Here is a 21,184-nt window from a genome sequence, read left to right as displayed (position 1 = left end):
TGATTCCAGGGGTACTTAGGCACTTGAAAACTAGTTTTTTGGCAGATAACTTAGCAATTAGCTGACAGGAGCCCTGGATCCAATTCCTATATAAAGAAAGAAAATTAAATAAATATTATACCCATCAGCTTGAACACTAACCTGTTTGACATCTTGTGGCAAGCCACTTAAGGGACACGGGTTAGGTTTAAAATTTTAATGTCTATTCTTATTTGTTACTAACTCTGCAGAGAGAGAGAGAGACCCTGTCAGGACTCCTGGGTTCTATGTCAACTCTGGGAGGGGAGGGGGGTCTAGTGGGTTACAGCATCGGGCAGATACATCTGGGTACTATATAAGAGTGGCTACTCTGGGTCAGACCAAAGGTCCCTCCAGCCCCGTGTCCTGTCTGCCGACAGTGGCCAGGGCCAGGTGCCCCAGAGGCAATGAACAGAACAGGGAATCATCAGTGATCCATTCTCTGTTGCTCATTCCCAGCTTCTGGCAAACAGCGGCTAGGGACACCCTCCCTGCCCAGCCTGGCTAATAGCCATTGATGGACCTGTCCTCCAGGAATGTATCTAGTTCTTTTTTGAATCCTGTTATAGTCTCGGCCTTCACAACATCTTCTGGCCAGGAGTTCCACAGGTTGATTGTGTGTTGTGTGAAGAAATACTTTCTTCTGTTTGTTTTAAACCTGCTGCCTATTAATTTCAGTTGGTGGCGCCTAGTTCTTGTGTTATGAGGAGTAAATAACACTTCCTGATTTATTTTCTCCAAACCACTCATGATTTTATAGACCTCTATCATATCCCCCCTTAGTCGCCTCTTTTCCAAGCTGAAAAGTCCCACTCTTAGTAATCTCTCCTCATACGGAAGCTGTTCCAGACCCCTAATCATTTTTGTTGCTCTTTCTGAACCTTTTCCAATTCCAATAGATCTTTTTTGAGATGGGGCAATCACATCTGCATGCAGTATTCCAGATGTGGGCATGGCATGGATTTATAGAGAGACAATATGATATTTTCTGTCTTATTATCCATCCCTTTCTTAATGATTCCCAGCATTCTGTTCGCTTTTTGACGGCCACTTCACATTGAGTGGATGTTTTCAGAGAACTCTCCACAATGACTCCAAGGTCTCTTCTTGAGTTGTAACAGCTAATTAGACTCCATCGTTTTATATGTATAATTGGGATTATGTTTTCCAATGTGCGTTACTTTGCATTTATCAACATTGAATTTCATCTGCCATTTGTTGCCCAGTCACCCAGTTTTGAGAGATCCTTTTGCAGCTCTTCGCAGTCTGCCTGGGATTTAACTGTCTTGAGTAGTTTTGTATCATCTGCAAATTTGGCCACCTCACCGTTTATCCCTTTTCCCAGATCATTTATGAATATGTTGAATAGGACGTGATCGTTCCCCTCTATTGGACATTGGTGAGGCTTCATCTGGAGTACTGTGTCCAGTTTTGGGCCCCACACTACAAGAAGGATGTGGAAAATTGGACAGAGTCCAGCGCAGGGCAACAAGAATAATTAGGGGGCTGGAGCACATGACTTATGAGGAGAGGCTGAGGGAACTGGGGTTATTTAGTCTGCAGAAGAGATAAATGAGGGGGGATTTGATAGCAGCCTTCAACTACCTGAAAGGGGGGTCCCAAAGAGGATGGAGCTCGGCTGTTCTCTGTGGTGGCAGATGATAGAACAAGGAGCAATGGTCTCAAGTTGCAGTGAGGGAGCTTTAGGTTGGATATTAGGAAAAACTATTTCACTAGGAGGGTGGTGAAGCACTGGAATGGGTTACCTAGGGAGGTGGTGGAATCTCCTTCCTTTGAGGTTTTTAAGGTCAGGCTTGACAAAGCCCTTGCTGGGATGATTTAGTTGGGGTTGGTCCTGCTTTGAGCAGGGGGTTGGACTAGACACCTCCTGGGGTCCCTTCCAACCCTGATAGTCTATGATTCTATGACCAGTCCCAGAACAGACGCCTGGCGGACACCACTATTTATGTCTCCATTCTGAAAACTGATCATTATTCCTATCCTTTGTTTCCTGTCTCTTATCTGGAGTGTCTGGCAACGTTTCAAGATCATCTCAGAATCCTTAATTTAATTTAATGCCAAGCCTTTTGTTATCTTAATCACCCTGCCTCTGTGTATAAACAAACTCCCTGCTGTAGTTGTGTTCCCATAACTCAGCCTGCTTTCAAATCCCAGCTGTGACTTCCTGCCCCACGGCCTCCTCTCCGCTTCCCATCTCTCCTGCCCACCAAGGCAAAGGGGATAAAGCAGAGAGGCTGCAAAGGGCCACGGGAAGTGCCAGGTAATGCACTGTCCCGATGGGCAACTGGCAGTAGCTGCCACTGGCTTTATGCCAGGGGAGTCTCTGCAGTTAGAGCCCTCAGCTGCCAACCATCCTGCAGCACTGCATGAAAGAGGCTCAGTCGCATCCTCAGCATTTTAAATATGGGGAAACTGAGGCACAAAGGGGCAACTTGTGCAAGGGCAGATGATAAAAGAATCAGGAACAGAACCCAGGTGTCCTGACCCCCACCTCAGTGGCTGCTCGCGCTGCCTCCTGCCCAGACAGTTTGGGTGGGCAGGGGTTGGCCTGCAGCCAGCATTCCTCCTGGACCCGCCCCAAACACATGGGGGCCAGGCCCGGGCCCAGCCACGTGCCTCACTGAGCCCTAGGAACCTGCCAGCGTCACGCAGGGGTCAGAGGCCGTCACCACAGCCAGGAGACACCAGGCTGGTGGGCTGGGCTCGGACCTGGGGCACCCAACCCACAGCGGCTGGGCTATGGGACTGGGGCTCCGGCAAGGGTGGCTCTGCGCTGGCGGCCAGGCCCGCTTGCGGCATGTTCTGGGCCGGGGTTGAGAAGGTGCCAAATGCCCCTTCCCCGCGGGCTTCTCCTCTCCCAGAGCGCAGCGGGGCTCCCACATGTCCATGTACCCCCTGCCACGGTCAGCCCCCAGCCCAGCCTGCCCGGGGTCCATGGCACCCCCAACAAGGCCTCCTGCCCTGCTCCTAGGGCCTTCACCCTCTTCACCCCAGCCAGGGGCTCTGTCCCAGGGACCCTACAGACAGTGGTTGAGCTTGCCCTGCCTGAGCAACCCCACCCATGGGTGTGTCACACACTACCACACTCCCCCCATCCTCCCATGGGTGTGTCACACTGCCCCCTGCTCCCCATGTGTGTGTCACACCTTGCCCCATGCCCATAGGTGTGTCACACCCTGCCACATTGCTCCCAACCTCCCATGGGTGTGTCACACTCTGACCCCTGCTCGCCATGGGTGTGTCACACCCAGCGACTCTGCCCCTGCTCCCCAAGGGTGTCTCAATGAGTCCCCATCCTGCTACCCACAGGTGTGTAAAACACTGCCCCCATTCCCTGTGGGTGTGTCACACCATGCCACCCTGCTGCCCCCCACAGGTGTAACAGGGGGCTGCAGGTCGGGAGTGAGGGGCACCGGCGGGACCGGGGGGCAGGGCCGGGGTACAGGGGGCTGCGGGTCGGGAGTGGGGGGCACCGGCGGGGTGGGGGGCAGGGCCGGGGGCAGAGGGCTGTGGGTCGGGAGTGGGGGGCACCGGCGTGGTGGGGGGCAGGGCCGGGGGGCAGGGGGGCTGTGGGTCGGGAGTGAGGGGCAGGGGCAGGGCTGGGGGGGGGCAGGGCCGGGGTACGGGGGCTGCGGGTCGGGAGTGAGGGGCACCGGCGGGGCCGGAGGGCAGGGCTGGGGTACAGGGGGCTGCGGGTCGGGAGTGAGGGGCAGGGGCAGGGCTGGGGGCGGCAGGGGCGGGTACGGGGGCGGCGGGTGGGGAGTGAGGGGCACCGGCGGGGCCAGGGGGCAGAGCCGGGTTACGGGGGGCTGCGGGTCGGGAGTGAGGGGCACCGGTGGGGCTGGGGGGCAGGGCTGGGGGGCAGGGGGCTGCGGGTCGGGAGTGGGGGGCACTGGCGGGGCTGGGGGGCAGGGCGGGGGGGCAGGGCCGGGGGCTGCGGGTAGGGAGGGGGGGGCACTGGCGGGGCTGGGGGACAGGGCCGGGGTACGGGGGCTGCGGGTCGGGAGCGAGGGGCACCGGCGGGGTGGGGGCAGGGCTGGGGGGCAGAGGGCTGCGGGTCGGGAGTGGGGGGGCACCGGCGGGGTTGGGGGGCAGGGGTGGGGGGCAGGGGACTGCGGGTCGGGAGTGGGGGGCAGGCGGGTGGGGGGCAGGGCCGGGGGGCAGAGGGCTGCGGTTCGGGAGTGGGGGGCACCGGCGGGGGTGGGGGGCAGGGCTGGGGGGCAGGGGGCTGCGGGTCGGGAGTGAGGGGCACCGGCGGGGCCAGGGGGCAGGGCTGGAGTACAGGAGGCTGCGGGTCGGGAGTGGGGGGCACCGGCAGGGCTGGGGGGCAGGGGGCTGCGGGTCGGGAGTGGGGGGCACCGGCGGGGCTGGGGGCAGGGGGGGAGTGGGTCGGGAGAGGGGGGCACCGGCGGGGTTGGGGGGAGGGCTGGGGGGCAGGGGGCTGCGGGTCGGGAGTGGGGGCACCGGCGGGGTTGGGGGGCTGGCCTGGGGGGCAGGGGGCTGGGGGTGGAGTGGGGGGCACCGGCAGGGGTGGGGGGCAGGCCTGGGGGGCGGGGGGCTGCGGGTCGGGAGTGGGGGGCACCGGCGGGGTTGGGGGGCAGGGCTGGGGGGCAGAGGGCTGCGGGTCGGGAGTGGGGGGCACCGGCGGGGCTGGGGGGCAGGGCTGGGGGGCAGGGGGCTGCGGTGGGGAGTGAGGGGCAGGGACAGGCTGGGGGGGGCGGGGCCAGGGTACGGGGGGCCTTGGGTCAGGAGCGAGGGGCACCGGCGGGGTGGGGGGCAGGGGGCCGGGGGGGCGGGAGTGGGGGGCCCCGGCGGGGCTGGGGGGCAGGGGGCTGCGGGTCGGGAGTGGGGGGCACCGGTGGAGTGGGGGGCAGGGCTGGGGGGCAGGGGGCTGCGGGTCGGGAGTGAGGGGCACGGCGGGGCGGGGGGCAGGGCTGGGGTACAGGGGGCTGCCGGTCGGGAGTGGGGGGCACCGGCGGGGTTGGGGGGCAGGGCGGGGGGCAGGGGGCTGCGGGTCGGGAGTGGGGGGCACCGCCGGGGTTGGGGGGCAGGGCTGGGGTACAGGGGGCTGCGGGTCGGGAGTGGGGGGCACCGCCGGGGTTGGGGGGCAGGGCTGGGGGGCAGGGGGCTGCGGGGCTGGAGTGGGGGGGCACCGGCGGGGTTGGGGGGCAGGGCTGGGGGCAGGGGCTGCGGGTCGGGAAGTTGGGGGCACCGCGGGGTTGGGGGCAGGGCTGGGGTACAGGGGGCTGCGGGTCGGGAGTGGGGGGGCACCGCCGGGGGTTGGGGGGCAGGGGGCTGCGGGGCTGGAGTGGGGGCACCGGCGGGGTCGGGGGGCAGGGCGGGGGGCAGGGGGCTGCGGGTCGGGAGTGGGGGGCACCGGCGGGGTGGGGGGGCAGGGCGGGGGGGCAGGGGGTGCGGGTCGGGAGTGGGGGGCACCGGGGGGTTGGGGGGCAGGCCTGGGGGCAGGGGGCTGCGGGTCGGGAGTGGGGGGCACCGGCGGGGTTGGGGGGCAGGGCTGGGGGGCAGGGGGCTGCGGGTCGGCAGTGGGGGGCACCGGCGGGGTTGGGGGGAGGCTGGGGGGCAGGGGGCTGCGGGTCGGGAGTGGGGGGCACGGCGGGGTTGGGGGGCAGGGCGGGGCAGGGGGCTGCGGGTCGGGCGTGGGGGGCACCGGTAGGGCTGGGGGGCAGGGCGGGGGGCAGGGGGGCTGCTGGTCGGGAGTGAGGGGCACCGGCGGGGCTGGGGGGCAGGGCTGGGGGGCAGGGGGCTGCGGGTGGGGAGTGAGGGGCAGGGACAGGGCTGGGGGGGGCGGGGCCAGGGTACGGGGGGCCTTGGGTCAGGAGCGAGGGGCACCGGCGGGGTGGGGCAGGGGGCTGCGGGTCGGGAGTGGGGGGGCACCGGCGGGGCTGGGGGCAGGGGGCTGCTGGTCGGGAGTGGGGGGGCACCGGTGGAGTGGGGGGCAGGGCTGGGGGGCAGGGGGCTGCGGGTCGGGAGTGAGGGGACGGCGGGCCGGGGGGCAGGGCTGGGGTACAGGGGGCTGCCGGTCGGGAGTGGGGGGCACCGGCGGGGTGGGGGGCAGGGCTGGGGGGCAGGGGGCTGCGGGTCGGGAGTGGGGGGCACCGCCGGGGTTGGGGGGCAGGGCTGGGGTACAGGGGGCTGCGGGTCGGGAGTGGGGGGCACCGCCGGGGTTGGGGGCAGGGCTGGGGGGCAGGGGGCTGCGGGGCTGGAGTGGGGGGCACCGGCGGGGTTGGGGGGCAGGGGGCTGCGGGTCGGGAGGGGGGGCACGGCGGGGTTGGGGGGCAGGGCGGGGGCAAGGGGGCTGCGGGTCGGGAGTGGGGGGCACGGCGGGGGGGGGGGCAGGGCTGGGGTACAGGGGGCTGCGGGTCGGGAGTGGGGGGCACCGGCGGGGTGGGGGGCAGGGCTGGGGGGCAGGGGGCTGCTGGTCGGGAGTGGGGGGCACCGGTGGAGTGGGGGGCAGGGCTGGGGGGCAGGGGGCTGCGGGTCGGAGTGAGGGGACCGGCGGGGCCGGGGGGCAGGGCTGGGGTACAGGGGGCTGCGGTCGGGAGTGGTGGGCACCGGCGGGGTGGGGGGCAGGGCTGGGGGGCAGGGGGCATGCGGTCGGGAGTGGGGGGCACGCGGGTTGGGGGGCAGGGGCTGGGGGGCAGGGGGCTGCGGGCGAGTGGGGGGCACCGGCAGGGGTGTGGGGGCAGGGGGCTGCGGGCGGAGTGGGGGGCACCGCGGGGGTTGGGGGCAGGGCCGGGGGGCAGGGGGCTGCGGGTCGGGAGTGGGGGGCACAGGCGGGGTGGGGGGCAGGGCTGGGGTACAGGGGGGCTGCGGTCGGGAGTGGGGGGCACCGGCGGGGTGGGGGGCAGGGCTGGGGGGCAGGGGGCTGCGGGTCGGGAGTGGGGGGCACCGGCGGGGCTGGGGGGCTGGGGGGCAGGGGGCTGCGGGTCGGGGGTGGGGGGCAGGGCTGGGGGGCAGGGGGCTGCGGGTCGGGAGTGGGGGGCACCGGCGGGGCTGGGGGGGGGGGGGGCAGGGGGCTGCGGGTCGGGAGTGGGGGGCACGCAGAGCCGGGGGGGGCGGGAGGCTCCGGCGGTTCACGTGTCTCCCCCAGCCCCGCGGAGCCCCGCTGCCGGGGGAGCCCGGCTGGGCCCCCCCAAGCCGTCCCCGCCTTGCAGGGCGCCCCCGCCAGGGCGGGGCCCGGGGCGTCTCCGCGCCGCCTTAAGACGAGCCGGGCCCCTCCCGCCACGGCCGGGAGCGCAGCGGAGACGCGAGCCCGGAGCGGGGCCAGACACTGCGGAGCGGGGCCGGACCGGAGCCAGGTGAGGGGGCGGGTCCGTGCGGGGCGGGGGGCTCCTGGCCTGGGCCGCGCTGCCCCGGCTCGATCCTGCGGCTAGAGGCACCTCTCGGCTCCGCACAGAGCCACCCCCCACCCCACACACACATCCCCCCCCGCACACAGACACATCGCCCCCCCCCCACACACACACATCCCCCCCCCCCACACACACATTGCCCCCCCGCACAGAGCCACACACATCGCCCCCCCCCGCACACAGACACATCACCCCCACACACACATACACACATTGCCCCCCCGCACAGAGCCACACACATCGCCCCCACACATCGCCCCCCCGCACAGAGCCGCACACATCGCCCCCGCACCACACACACACACACACACACACACACACACACAAACATATTGCCCCCCCACCACACACAGCCAGACACATCATCCCCCGGCACAGACAGACACACACACACATCGCCCCCCCGGCACAGAGCCACACACATCGCCCCCCCCGCACACAGACACATCACCCCCACACACACATACACACATTGCCCCCCCGCACAGAGCCACACACATCGCCCCCCCACACATCGCCCCCCCGCACAGAGCCGCACACCTCGCCCCCGCACCACACACACACAAACATATTGCCCCCCCACCACACACAGCCAGACACATCATCCCCCGGCACAGACAGACACACACACACACATCGCCCCCCCCGGCACAGAGCCACACACATCGCCCCCCCAGGCACAGATACACACATATCGCCCCCCCCAGGCACAGACACGCACACATCGCCCCCCCGCACAGACAGACACAGACACACACCACCCCCCTGCGTGCACACACACACACATCACCCCTCTGCAGACATACACACAGAGCTACACACGCCGCACCCCAAACAAACATCACCCCCCCGCACAGAGCTACACACATCGCCCTCCCGCACAGACACACACACACACATCACCCCTCTGCAGACACCCCCCCACACACACACACACGTACCATCTGGCTCCCGTTCCCCACTGTGGGGGGCTCCCTGTCTCCATGCCCCCCCCAAGGCGCAGGGCTCCCAGGGAGGCATGGCGGGGGTCGGAGGTTTCACTGCTTCACACTGTCCCCCCCCCCGCCCCAGGCACTGTCACCCCCAGCCCCGGGGAGGGGCCTGGCCCCATGGGTGTCCCCGGATATTGGCAGTCCAGGCTGTGTAAACCCCTTCCGGCTGCCATCAGACACTGTCCAGCTGCCTGTCTGTCCGTCTGTCTGTTGGGAGCTGGGGGGGGGGGCTGTCTGACTGTCTGTCCCCTGGGGGCCCAGAGCCCCTGCCCACCCCCAGCCCATTGCAGGTCGCTGGGCTCCCTCCTGGCACAGTGCCCAAGGGAGGATGCCACATGACAGCAGCGTGGAGCCGACTTGCCCACCCTGGTGGGGGCTCTCCTGGCCCCATCAGGGGCTCTGCCCCCCGCAAATGGATCTGGGCATCCCCCTTCCAGCAATCTCCTAAATCAGCCCCCCAGCCTCCTGCGGTGTCCGCTAGGCATCCCCGCCCTGCCCTGCTGGGACCTCGCCTCCAGCCCGCCGGCGCCCTGTTCCCCTCTATCGCCCACTCGCCCTCGGCACCCCTGCAGGCGGGCCCCTGGCACCACCACGTGTGGCTGGGGCACGCAGGGGCACTGGGATAGGTGATAGGGTGGGCACTGCTCCGGCACCTGGGAGCGGGGGGCCTCAGGCATCGGGGGCAGTATGCTTGGCAGGGCCATGCACGGATGCTGAGCTGCTAGGATTCCCGGGAGCATCAGACATGGCTCCGGCGGGCGCTGGGAGCGGCTCGGGCGCATGGGGCTGAGGGACCTGGGGGCGGCTCAGACACTTGGGGGCACTGGGAGCGGCTCGGGTATGTGGGGGCTGCCGGGCGTGGCTTGGCCCTGGGGTGGGGGCTGGGCATCGGTCGGGCACATGGCAGCCTATCGGCGAGCCAGGTGCCCACGTGGTGAGATACCCTCGTGCTACCCTCCCCAGCTCTTGCTCCCTGTCTTGGCCCAGGCTGGGGACGCTGTAAGCAGAGTGTCCTGCCCCCGGCGCAGCCACTGCCCGCGCTGCCAGCCCCCGGCCAGGAGCAGAGGATGGACGAGCTGCTGAAGCTCATGTACCTGAACATCTCGGAGCGGCTGAGCCTGCCCTGGGAGCAGGACGGGCCGTGCGGCCCCTCGGTGGGGAACAGCACCGTCCTGGTTGTGGCCTACAGCGCCCTGCTGGCCGTGGGGCTGGTGGGGAATCTGTGCCTGCTCTGTGTCATCACCCGGCACAAGGAGATGAGGAACGTCACCAGCATCTTCATTGCCAACCTGGCCTGCTCCGACCTGCTGATGAGCGTGGTGTGCCTGCCCGTCACCGTCATCTACACCCTCATGGACCGCTGGGTGCTGGGCGAGTTCCTGTGCAAGGCCAGCCCCTTCGCGCAGTGCGTCTCCGTCACCGTCTCCATCCTCTCACTGGCCTGGATCGCCCTGGAGCGGCACCAGCTCATCATCAACCCCACCGGGTGGAAGCCGGGGGCCACCCACGCCTACCTGGCCGTGAGCGTCACCTGGCTGGTGTCGGGCTGCGTCTCCCTGCCCTTCCTCGCCTTCAGCGTCCTGACGGACGAGCCCTTCCGCAACCTCAGCCTGCCCTTCGACGCCTTCGCCGGCCACCTGGTGTGCGTGGAGAAGTGGCCGTCGGACGGGCACCGCCTGGCCTACACCACCGGGCTGCTGTTCGGCCAGTACTGCCTGCCCCTGCTGCTCATCCTGGCCTGCTACTGCCGCATCTTCCTGCGGCTGCGGCACCGGCGGGACATCCTGGAGCGGCCCACGCACGGGTCCCGCGCCGCCAGCCACCGGCGGGTCAGCGTCATGCTGGCCTGCCTCGTCGCTGCCTTCGCCGTGTGCTGGCTGCCCCTGACCGTCTTCAATGCCCTGTACGACTGGGCCCACGAGACCATCTCCGGCTGCTACCACGACCTGCTCTTCTCCCTCTGCCATCTGGCAGCCATGGCCTCCACCTGCATCAACCCCGTCCTCTACGGCTTCCTGAACACCAACTTCCAGCAGGAGCTCAAAGTCCTGCTCCACCACTGCAGCTGTGCTGCGGAGACGGACACGTACGAGAGCGTCCCCCTGTCCACCGTCAGCACCGAGGTCTCCAAGGCCTCGCTGCGCAGCGGGGCGGTCGCCACCGACGCCTGACGTCTGGCTGCCCCCAGCGCCTGGTGCCAGGAGCAGAACCCGCCATAGCCTTGCCCGGCGGGCGGGGGATACTGCTCTGCTGTATGCACTCTCTGCATGTCTAGGGCAGCCCCCCGCCCCTCCCTCGGGCACAGCTCAGATCCAGAGAGAGCCTGGGAGTGAGCTCTGGGGAATCCCAAAGAAACCAGCCAGAGCCTGGCCACGGGAAGCCCTGGGCTCTGAGCCCGGCTCTGATGCGCGTCCCCTGCGGAGCCACTCACTCAGGCTCCAGTTTTCAGCCTGGTGATTCTCAGAGTGGCCTGAGGCACCCCAGGAATGCAGGAGCAGTGGGTGTCTGACTGGCCCACATGGTGCCTCGTCCCAGCTCCATAGATCGGGTCCCGGCTGGGTTTGCCAAAGGGCTGGGCTGCAGGGGCTCAGCACCTGTGGAAATCGGGCGCTGGACTCTGTGCGGCTTTCAGCCTAGAGACTTTTGGCCTTCATCTCTCTGTCGCCGTTTCCCCAGCATTCAGATGGGGCTGTTAACACTTCGCTGTCGCACATCTTGGGAGGGGTGTGGCAGGCTGAGCGGCACTGTCATAGGGTTAAGCATCGTTATCACATCACATCCCTGCTTGGGTCCTTTTGGCAAGTAATGGATGAGCTAATTTTCAAAGGGGGACAACCCCCCCGCCATGCACAGATGGTGGGTGCATTGCCAGGCTGGGCGATTCAATGTGCAGTCGGGGGTTAGATCTGCAGCTACTGGAGGCAAACACAAATTATTCCAGGTGCATTTAAAGAATATCTTGACTCGGTCTATTGTATCCTAGGCAATCCTGCCAGGGTCATTGATTGCCATAGTATCTGAGCACCGTCACACCTAACTACCCAGCAGCACATGCGAACAGCTGACTTGTGCAAGAAAATAGCCATTTTCATGTGTAACTGGGACATTAGCACTTAGTTTGAGTCCTGTGAAAATTCTGCTGTTTGCCAAACAATACACAGTGCCCTTGATTTCAGAGATTTTTGATGATCTCCTAAAACTCCCAAATGCCTGATTAAAAAAAAAAAAAAAAGAGGAAAAAAAGAAACCGACATTCCTTTACCTCACTTTCTGGTATTTTGAAGTGAAAAAAGAAGCTATCGGGCTGGGCTGTTAAAGGGGCGCTGTGGAGAGGTGGTTCACTTTTCTTCTAAAAGCAAAATCCCCTTCTCTGTGACTCCGGTAACACCTTAGATTATTCAACTGGAAAAGAATTCCAAAATCTAATTTACTTTTCACCGTTGAGTTTTGTGCTTCATTCTCCTTTCAGTCACATGCCTTTACCCAGTGACTGCAGAGGTGATATTCCTGATTTCCACCAACGTCAGGAAGTGGAGAATTTCCCCCCCCCTCAGATATTTCCCGCGAGCTCACTCAGTCACTTGCAGAGTCGGTATCTGACCAGAATCGCTTTCCGGGGCTCGGAGGTTGCAGTGGTTGGGGCTAACGGGACAGAGGGACCCGGCATTCGAACAGCTGTTCTTCTGGACACTTGTAAATCATTTTGAGTTTGCTTGATCCAATCCAGGAGCTTAGCTAATGGGTTCCTTTTACCCAGTGATGAGCTGCCAAAATCTTAACAGCCGGTTTCCTCCACATACCATGAGGGGGGTCGTGGCCCACCCCCACCCCCGGGACTCCTGCCCCATCCCACCCTCCGCGTTCCTTGATGCCCCCCGAACCCCTGCCCCATCCACCTCCCTCCCCTGACTGCCCCCAGAACCAGGCAGGAGGGTCTCGTGGGCCACCATAGTGGGTGTCCACCCCACCCCTAAGAGCCAGAGGGACCTGCTAGGGGGCGAGGTGGGAAGTCCTGGTGGTGCATAACCTGGGGCAGCTCCCAGGAAGCATCCGGCAGGTCCCTCCGGCTCCTAGGGGTGGAGGAGCATAGCTGGGGGAGAGCAGGGGGAGCGGCTGCTCCCCCCACTGATCACATCAAAAGTGGCACCCTAGGCACCAACTCTGGGGGTGCTCCGGTTGAGGGTGGTGGAGGGGAGCTGGAGCGGGGAGCGGCTCCCCTGCGCCCCCCCCCCAGGTTACCTGCTGCAGCGCGGGCGGCCCTCCTTGCGCCCCCCCCACTCACCCCAGCTCACCTCCGCCTCCCTGTGCCTGAGCGCGAAGCCACAGCCTGCTTTTCAGCCCCCGGCTTCCCGCCAAACAGCTGATTCGTGGGTGGCAGGGAGAGGCGTGTTCAGGGGAGGAGGCAGAGGTGAGGTGAGCTGGGGCCGGGGGCAGGGCGGGGCGGGGAGCTGCCGGTGGGGGCTCTGCACCCATCAAATTTTCCCCTTGGGTGCTCCAGGGCTGGAGCACCCATGGAGTCCGTGCCTAAGGTGCCACTTTTGGCCGGTTAAATGCAGAAGCTCTCGTGGAACAACCGGTTCTAAAAGGGCTTCTACATTTAACAACCGGCTCCAGTTCACCACTGCTTTTATCCTGATCGCACCTACTCGTCGTATTATGTGCCCGTCTCTTGACGCAGGGCTGAACATTGGCTCCCAGTGGGTGGGGCCTGGCGATATTTTGGCCAACAGTCGATGTTTGTAACCAATTTATAAATATGTATTTATCGAAATGCATAGACTGCTGCGGCTTTTCTAAGGGGATAATTCTTTGTAATAATAATCAAGAATAAACTGACCAAGCTGACGAAATGTGAGTAACTCCCTTTAACTAACACTCACGTTGTGTCAGCTCTTCACAAACGGCGGCCGCGGTGTCAACACGAAAGTCGCCAGCTCTGGGACTTATCCCTGCAGGTGTGACACAGGCTGTCACGCTGGTTGTTGGCAGAGCGTTGTTGTTATACTTCTCGTTTGCAGTGAGGTAGCACCACCAGTCGCATGTTGGTGAGGCTAAGAGCCAGTTCATAGAATCATAGACTATCAGGGTTGGAAGGGACCTCAGGAGGTCATCTAGTCCAACCCCCTGTTCAAAGCAGGACCAACCCCCAACAAAATCATCCCAGCCAGGGCTTTGTCAAGCTGGGCTTTAAAATCCTCTAAGGAAGGAGATCCCACCACCTCCCTAGGGAACCCATTCCAGTGCTTCACCACCCTCCTAGTGAAAAAGTTTTTCCAAATATCCAACCTAAAGCTCCCCCACTGCAACTTGAGACCAGTACTCCTTATTCTGTCATCTGCTACCACTGAGAACAGTCTAGATCCATCCTCTTTGGGACCCTATTTCAGGTAGTTGAAAGCAGCTATCAAATCCCCCTCATTCTTCTCTTCTGCAGACTAAATAATCCCAGTTCCCTCAGCCTCTCCTCATAAGTCATGTGCTCCAGCCCCCTAATCATTTTTGTTGCCCTCCGCTGGACTTGCTTCAGTTTTTTCACATCCTTCTTGTAATGTGAGGCCCAAAACTGGACACAGTACTCCAGATGAGGCCTCACCAGTGCCAAGTAGAGGGTTCAGTTTAGAATAGAGGGTTCAGTTCTGGTGTCCAGTTTAGAAAGAGTGAGAAGGGGGCGAGAGGGCCGAGCAGAGCCACCACGTTATCTGAAGGCTGGAAAAGACCCTTCTGGTAAGAGACGCGAGGCACTTAGTCTGGTTAGCTGCTCAGAAGGAAGAGTGAGGGTGGCCTGGGTGGGGCGTATCAAAGCCCACCGGGGGAGGACGCTGGGTTTCCAAAGGCTCTTTGAGCAGAGGAAGGCAGAGCAAGCACCAAGCCAGACAAATTTTAGTTGGAAGGGGGCACTGGTTTATGCCAGCGAGGGTGACTGGGCCAAGGTTTTAAACTCCCCAGGGCTGTGGGGGAGTCTCTGTCTCCTGGTGGCTGCCCAGCCCGGCTGCCTTGCTGGAAGAAGCGTTGACCAAACACACGTCGCTGGGCTCAGTGCAGGGCACCGGGGGGACGTTCTCTGTGCTAGCCAGGATCAGGCTGGAGGAGCCACTGGGAATTGCCCAAGGGCCCAGGGTTTGTTGTGCTGGCCACTGTACAGACACACAGTAAGAACCCAGGCCTGATTTCCATGGACTTCAATGGCAGGAGCAGGGCCGGCCTTAGGGATGGGCCATGCAGGTGACCGCCCTGGGGTGCAATGGTTAAGGGGGCACCGTGTGGCAGTGCAGAGGTGCACACTGCCCGGGGGGAGTGACAAGCTGCTCCGGGGGTGGGGGTGGTGAGCAGTTACATACAGATACTGCTCCTCCCTCCCCCGATGTTCCTCTGCACCCCACAAGGGGCCGTGAGGGGGATGGAGGAGCAATGCCGAGCGCTCTGTGCACCCAGGTCACTTCCCCAGCGGGGCTGCTGCTCGCCTGGCCTCCGTTTACTCAGCCCAGCTGGGGAAAGTGACCTGGATGCAGGGAGCCCTGATGTCGCTCCTCATACCCCCCCTCGCCCCCCCAGGGGTGCACAGAGGAGCAGCCGTCAAGTGGGAGGAGCGAGCAGCAAACCCAGCGGCTCCCTGCATCCTGCTCAGTTTCCTCAGGGGAGTGCAGGGCTGGGGGCACAGGATGGGGGTGCAGTGGGTAGGGGTGCAGGTGGATCAGGGCAGGAGCTGGGGGTGCAGGATGGGGGGGCAGGGGCTGGGGGGGCAGGTGGATCAGTGTAGGGATTGGGGGTGGCTGGGACACCAAAATACAAGTTTGCCCAGGGCACCATTTGCCCTAAGGCCGGCCCTGGCAGTAGAATCCCTGGCAAAATAAACCCAGGCCCGAGACGAAACACTCCGAGTGCAAACCCCGCCCCCTTGCGGGAGCTCCTTGTGATGTCATCGTATCGCTGATGATGTCACATGTCACCAGTTTGCCAGTCATCATCGCGTACTCCAGGGCAGACAAGACTCAAGCATCTCATGGCACAACGTCCCCCCTCCCCTGGCGACTCTTCCCCGCCGGCCCCTGCCCCGGGCTGTCAGAGGGGAGATTTCCCATGCAGCTCTACGCCTCCCATTGCACCCCGGTCCTGGGGATAGCCCTGCAAGGAGGAGGACATGCTGGTTACCTGCTGCTGCAATGGGCCTGAACCGGGAAAACCAGATTAGAGGGGATCCAAACTCTTCCCTGCACTGACCCTCCCCCAACTCTCCCCAGTGGTTTCCTTCCAAAACAGCCTGCTTCGCTTCCCCGGGGACCCCTATCTCTGTGCCACGTCCCCCGGGACACTGCAGTCCCCAGTTTGTCCGGTTCCAGTGCCAGAGGCTGGCGCGTTGGACAGGCCCAAGCCAGGGCGAAGCCTGAGCCCAAGCGCTGTGCTGGGGGCCCTGGACTTCGGGAGGGGAACGTTCAGCCCTTGGACGATCGCTCCTACTCTACAGCTCTCCTGGGGCGGTTCCTGGCTTGCACAGTCCCCGGGGTGGCATGCTCAGGAAGCCTGCCCTGCTCCGAGCCGGGCTAACCCTGCAGGGAAGTCCTACACCCCTCAGGAGCGCTGGCGGGGTCAGTGTCTAGTGGGGCAAATCCCACCGGCCCAGCTCCGCGGGAAACCGGCACAGACTCTCCTCAGTGATGTCGCTCCAGGTTGGCCTCAGGAGACCTGGGAGCTGAATCTGGCCCATTGCCATTGAGGGGTGATTCCATGGGCGTTTGCCCGGGACTAGTGCCAGCTGAGTCCGGCACTCCAGCCAATCACGGGAGCTGCCAAAAGGGCTAGAAAATGTCACTGGGATCTGCACTGGCAGCCGAGGAGCAGGGTCAGAACCCAGCCAGGCTGCTCCATCCTGCTACCCACCGGCCTGTCACTGGGATGCTAGATCTCCCCTGGGGGCACCCCAGTGTAGATTTGGGGTGTGGGGTGGCATGGGGTGAGGGGCTGTGTGTGGGGTGGGGATGTAGGGCTGTGCGTGGGATGAAGGTGGATATGGGGTGGGGTGGCCAGGTCATATTTGAGTGAATGGCATTGCAGCCTGGTGTGCTGGGTCATTATGCCACAGAGGTTTGGCCTGGCCCCTCCTCCATCATGAGGGGGTGCAGGGGCTCATGGGACAGGGGGTCTGGCTGCTGGTGGAGAAGGGGAGCCTGAGAAGGGAAGAAAAGGGTCAGGTGGGGGAGCAAATCTCTGACTCCCTTTAAATGGCGCTCTGCAACCCCTCATTAGAGTCACTTTAAGCATGTAACAGAAGACTGGTGTGTCGCTCTCCTTCTGCACCCCGTGCCTCCCCATCTCCCGCAGCAGGGCACCCCCAGCATTTCCAGCTCCTTCTCCTCCCATCCCATTAGCACTCAAGAGGTTGCTCCTTGCTTAGAGTTTTTTAAGTATATTTGGAACAAAAAGAGGCCAGACGGAAATGGCAGAATTATTAATAATAATGCAGAAAAGGCAGAAATATTCAATAAATATTTCTGTTCTGTATTGGGGAAAGAACAGATGACATCATTGTATTATATAAGACTCTTCCCATTCCACTAGTAGCTCTGGAGGATGTTAAAGAGCAGCTACTAAAGCTAGACATTTTAAAATCTGGTCCATATAACATGCATCCAAGAGTTTTAAAAGAGCTGGCTGAAAGCTTGCTGGCCATGAATGGTGATTTCAATAAGTCTTGGAACACGGGGGAAGTTCCAGAAGACTGGAAGACAGCTAATGTCGTTCTAGCATTTAAAAAGTATAACAGGGATGACCCAGGTAATTATAGGCCTGTCACTCTGACACCAATCCTAGGCAAGACAGGCTGATACAGGACTCAATAAGAATTAAGGGAGGGTAATATAATGAATGCCAATTCATATGGTCTTATGGAACATAGATCCTGTCAAAGTCACTTGATAACTTTTTTTGATGAGACTCCAATATACTTAGACTTCTGTGAGGCGTTCGACTGTGTCCCCCATGACATTTTGATTAAGAAATTAGAATGATATAAAATGACCATGGAAGTGAAAACTGCATGGAGTGAAAACTGGCTCAGTGACAGGTCTAAAAATATCATTGTAAGCAGGGAACTGATATTGGATGGGTGTTGCCAGTGGGAGCCCGCAGGGATCGGTTCTTGGCCCTGTGCTATTAAATGTTTTTCTCAATGGCCTGGAAGAAAACATAAACTCATCCCTGCTGAAGTTTGCCGACGACACAAAATCCGGGGGAATGTAAGAAATGAAGAGGACAGGTCACTGCTACAGAGAGACGGGGATCGGTTGGTGGGCTGAGCGCAGGCAAGCAGTAAGCATAAATGTGTGTGTCTACGAACAATGCCTACGCCTGGGGGCTCTGCCTTGGGACGCAGGGACTCTGAAAAAGACAAGGTGGCATGTTGGAGAATCAGCTGAACTTGAGCTCCCAGTGTGATGCTGTGGCTAAAAGAGCTAATGGGCTCCTGGGATGGGTAAACGGGAATCTCGGGTAGGAGCAGAGCGGTTATTTCAGCTCTGTGTTTGGCACTGGGTGCGACCGCTGCTGGAATCCCGTGCCTGGTTCTGGTGCCCACAGTTCAAGGAGGGATGTTGATACGTTGGAGAGGGGGGCAGAGAAGAGCGACAAGGCTGACTAAAGAGTTAGAAAACCTGCCGTAGAGCGACAGACTCCAGGAGCTCCATCTCTCTAGCTTAACACAGAGAAGGTGAAGGGAGGACTTGATTCCACTCTGTCAGGACCTACAGGGGGAGCAGAGATTGAATGACGGGCTCTGCAGTCTAGCCGAGGAAGGTCTGACACCATCCAGTGGTGGGAAGTTGAAGCTAGACAAACAGACTGGAAACGAGGTGGACATTTGTACCAGTGACAGTAATTAACCATGGGAACAACTTACCCAGAGCCCTGGTGGATTCTCCATCCCTGGCCATTCTAAATGCAGATTGGCTGGCTTCCTAACAGCTCTGTGCTAGGGCTTATTGTGGGGCAGGTGTCTGGCCTGTGTTACATGGGGTTGGGGGGGTGGGGTGTCAGACAAGATGATCACAATGGTCCCTTGTGCCCTTGGACTCATAAGAGCGGCCAGACTGGGTTAGACCAAAGGTCCATCTAGCCCAGTATCCTGTCTGCCAACAGTGGCCAGTGCCAGGTACCCCAGAGGGAATGAACAGAACAGGGAATCATCAAAAAGATGAATCCGATGAAGTGAGCTGTAGCTCACGAAAGCTTATGCTCTAATAAATTTGTTAGTCTCTAAGGTGCCACAAGTACTCCTTTTCTTTTTGCGAATACAGACTAACACGGCTGCTACTCTGAAACCTATCAAAAAGATGATTAGGGGTAAGATTGTGGCATCTTAGAGACTAACAAATGCATCCGATGAAGTGAGCTGTAGCTCACGAAAGCTGATGCTCAAATAAATTTGTTAGTCTCTAAGGTGCCACAAGTCCTCCTTTTCTTTTTGCGAATACAGACTAACATGGCTGCTACTCTGAAAAGGGAATCATCAAGTGACCCATCCCCTGTCGCTCATTCCCAGCTTCAGGCAAACAGAGGCTAGGGGCACCATCCCTGGCCATCCTGACTAATAGCCATTGATGGACCTGTCCTCCGTTAACTTATCTAGTTCTTTTTTGACCCCTGTTTATAGTCTTGGCCTTCACAACATCCTCTGGCAGGGAGTTTCACAGGTTGACTATGCATTGTGTGAAGAAATTTTGTTTTGTTTTAAATCTGTTGCCTATTAATTTCATTGGGTGACCCCTAGTTCTTGTATTATGAGAAGGAGTAAATAACACTTCCTGATTTACTTTCTCCACACCAGTCATGATTTTATAGACCTCTATCATATCCCACCTTAGCTGTTTCTTTTCCAAGCTGAAAAGTCCCCATTTTATTAATCTCTCTTCATATGGAAGCTGTTTTATACCCCTAATCATTTTTGTTGCCCTTTTCTGAACCTTTTCCAATTCCAATATATCTTTTCTGAGATGGGGCAACCACATCTGCAAGCAGTATTCCAGATGTAGGCGTACCATGGATTTATAGAGAGACGACATGATATTTTCTGTCCTATTTTCTATCCCTTTTTTAATGATTCCAACGACTCTGTGAATCTCTGAGTCTGGTGCCCCATGCTGCTGAGTGCACATCGGGGGCAGCCCCACACTGGGGGCAGCAGGCTGCCTCAGGTACATAGCCCAAGCTGGGCACCAAGCCATGCCCCGGGCCCCCAGCTGACCCAACACCCGCGAACTCTCCAGCCCTCCGCCCACAGAGGTTTAAATTCGTGTTACCTTCAGCCTCCTCCTCCAGCTCCAGGCTCAGATGGGCTCATACCCCCAGAGGGGCAGGGTCTCCCCGGATTCTGGAACATCCTTGGGAGGGGAGAATGTGGGGCCAACAGATCCCCCCCAGCCATAATCCTCTCCACTCCCCCAGCCATACATCCCCACCCCACCCCGGTGAATAGTCCTCCCTCCACCTGACCTGAACCCCCAACCTTCTCCCTCTCCACAGCCCCAAACCCCTCCCCAGTCCCCCCACTCCTTCCCCCCTGCCACGCTCCTGGCACCCGCACCCCAGGGTCTGCTGTCCAACACTACACACCCCTCGATGGTGAGGCCGGATCCTCCCAACGGGGCTGCAGCTCAGGATCCGAGCTTGTCCCGGGGCCTGGCAAGGCTGCCCAGAGGGGGCCAAAATGGGCAGTTTGCCATAGGCCCCCCAGTCAAGAGGGCCCCCAAAGTGACAGAGGGGCAGTTGGTCCCCATTTGAGCGAGTGTTGCAGCCTGGTGCATGGTGTCCCGGCACTGCTCCAGTTTGGTGCCCGCCAGCCATAGTGCAGGAACAACTTGCCTGCCCCAGAAGGGCCCAGATCCCACTGTCACCACCATTGGCATCATGGGGCCAGGCTCGAAGCCATGTGCCAGGCCACAAGTCTGCAGGGGGGAGAGGCGGGATGTTCCCCCCACCCCTCCTGCATGGCTGCATGGAGAGCAGAGTGCCCCCAGCCCTATGGGAGGACAGTGACCCCCAGGCTGTGCCCTCCCTTCAGCCCCTCCCTGGCCCCATGTGACAAAGAGGGGGAGTTTCTTGTTTTCCCTTGTTTCCTATGGGGGATTTTCTTGGTTTTCCTATGGTTTGCATGCAGAGGGGGTGGGACTCAGTTTCCCTAGGTGCTACGGGTTTAACGAGGTGATGGGAGGGGGAGTTTGTTGCTACAGAGAACCAGCGAGGGAACTTGGGACCCCAGCCACTGTCATGGAGAATGGAGACCCCAGTGACGGGCGACCTGGGGACCCGGAGCCCAGCTCGGGAGTCCCAGCCGCATCTGGCCAGCGGGAGGACAATGGGCTGCAGAGAGGGGAGGGGGGGCCCAGGTGACCCTGTTTAACTGGAGAGAAGACAATGGATGGGGGGGCTTGGGGCCGGGGATCTCAGATGCCTAGCTCGGAAGCAGGGGGTCTTGGGGCTGGAGGAGGGAGCAGGCAGAGCCCCCCGGATGCAGGGGAGACTGGGGTGGGCTGGGCTGGGCTGGGGGAGGCCAGGCCTGAGAGTTTCCTATGCTGGGTTCAGACGCTCAGTAACCCCTCCTGTGTTACGCCAGCTGAGTGTCACTCCAGTCTACAGAACAGGGGGGCATCATCCCCTTTGGAACTAAGGCTCCAACAGATGCGACTCCAGGAGGTGGAGGGCCTTAACCCCGAGAGAGAGTGGACCCCCAGGAAGGGCTGTCTCACTGAAAGGGGCACCCCCCCATGGACGGCATGGGGCCAAGAGTGGGCA

General features: G+C 61.5%; 1 protein-coding gene and 1 long non-coding RNA gene across 2 annotated transcripts; both read left to right on the top strand.

The window, feature by feature from the left end:
* The first annotated feature begins 568 nt into the window (after positions 1-568).
* On the top strand, positions 569-20,747 carry LOC122457554. The gene is made up of 3 exons (XR_006277131.1): positions 569-580; positions 2,563-2,565; positions 20,482-20,747. It is a non-coding gene; the product is annotated as an uncharacterized LOC122457554 (long non-coding RNA).
* On the top strand, positions 7,291-12,299 carry LOC119848674 (neuropeptide Y receptor type 1-like). The gene is made up of 3 exons (XM_043503071.1): positions 7,291-7,358; positions 9,392-9,426; positions 9,465-12,299. Exon 3 carries the CDS (start codon positions 9,472-9,474, stop codon positions 10,573-10,575), a length of 1,104 nt encoding a protein of 367 aa, XP_043359006.1. The 5' UTR covers positions 7,291-7,358; positions 9,392-9,426; positions 9,465-9,471; the 3' UTR covers positions 10,576-12,299.
* Positions 20,748-21,184: the final 437 nt, after the last annotated feature.

Source organism: Dermochelys coriacea, chromosome 26, assembly GCF_009764565.3.
Source record: "Dermochelys coriacea isolate rDerCor1 chromosome 26, rDerCor1.pri.v4, whole genome shotgun sequence".
NCBI classification, from domain to species: domain Eukaryota; kingdom Metazoa; phylum Chordata; order Testudines; family Dermochelyidae; genus Dermochelys; species Dermochelys coriacea.
This window is presented reverse-complemented; position numbering and strand designations above follow the sequence as displayed.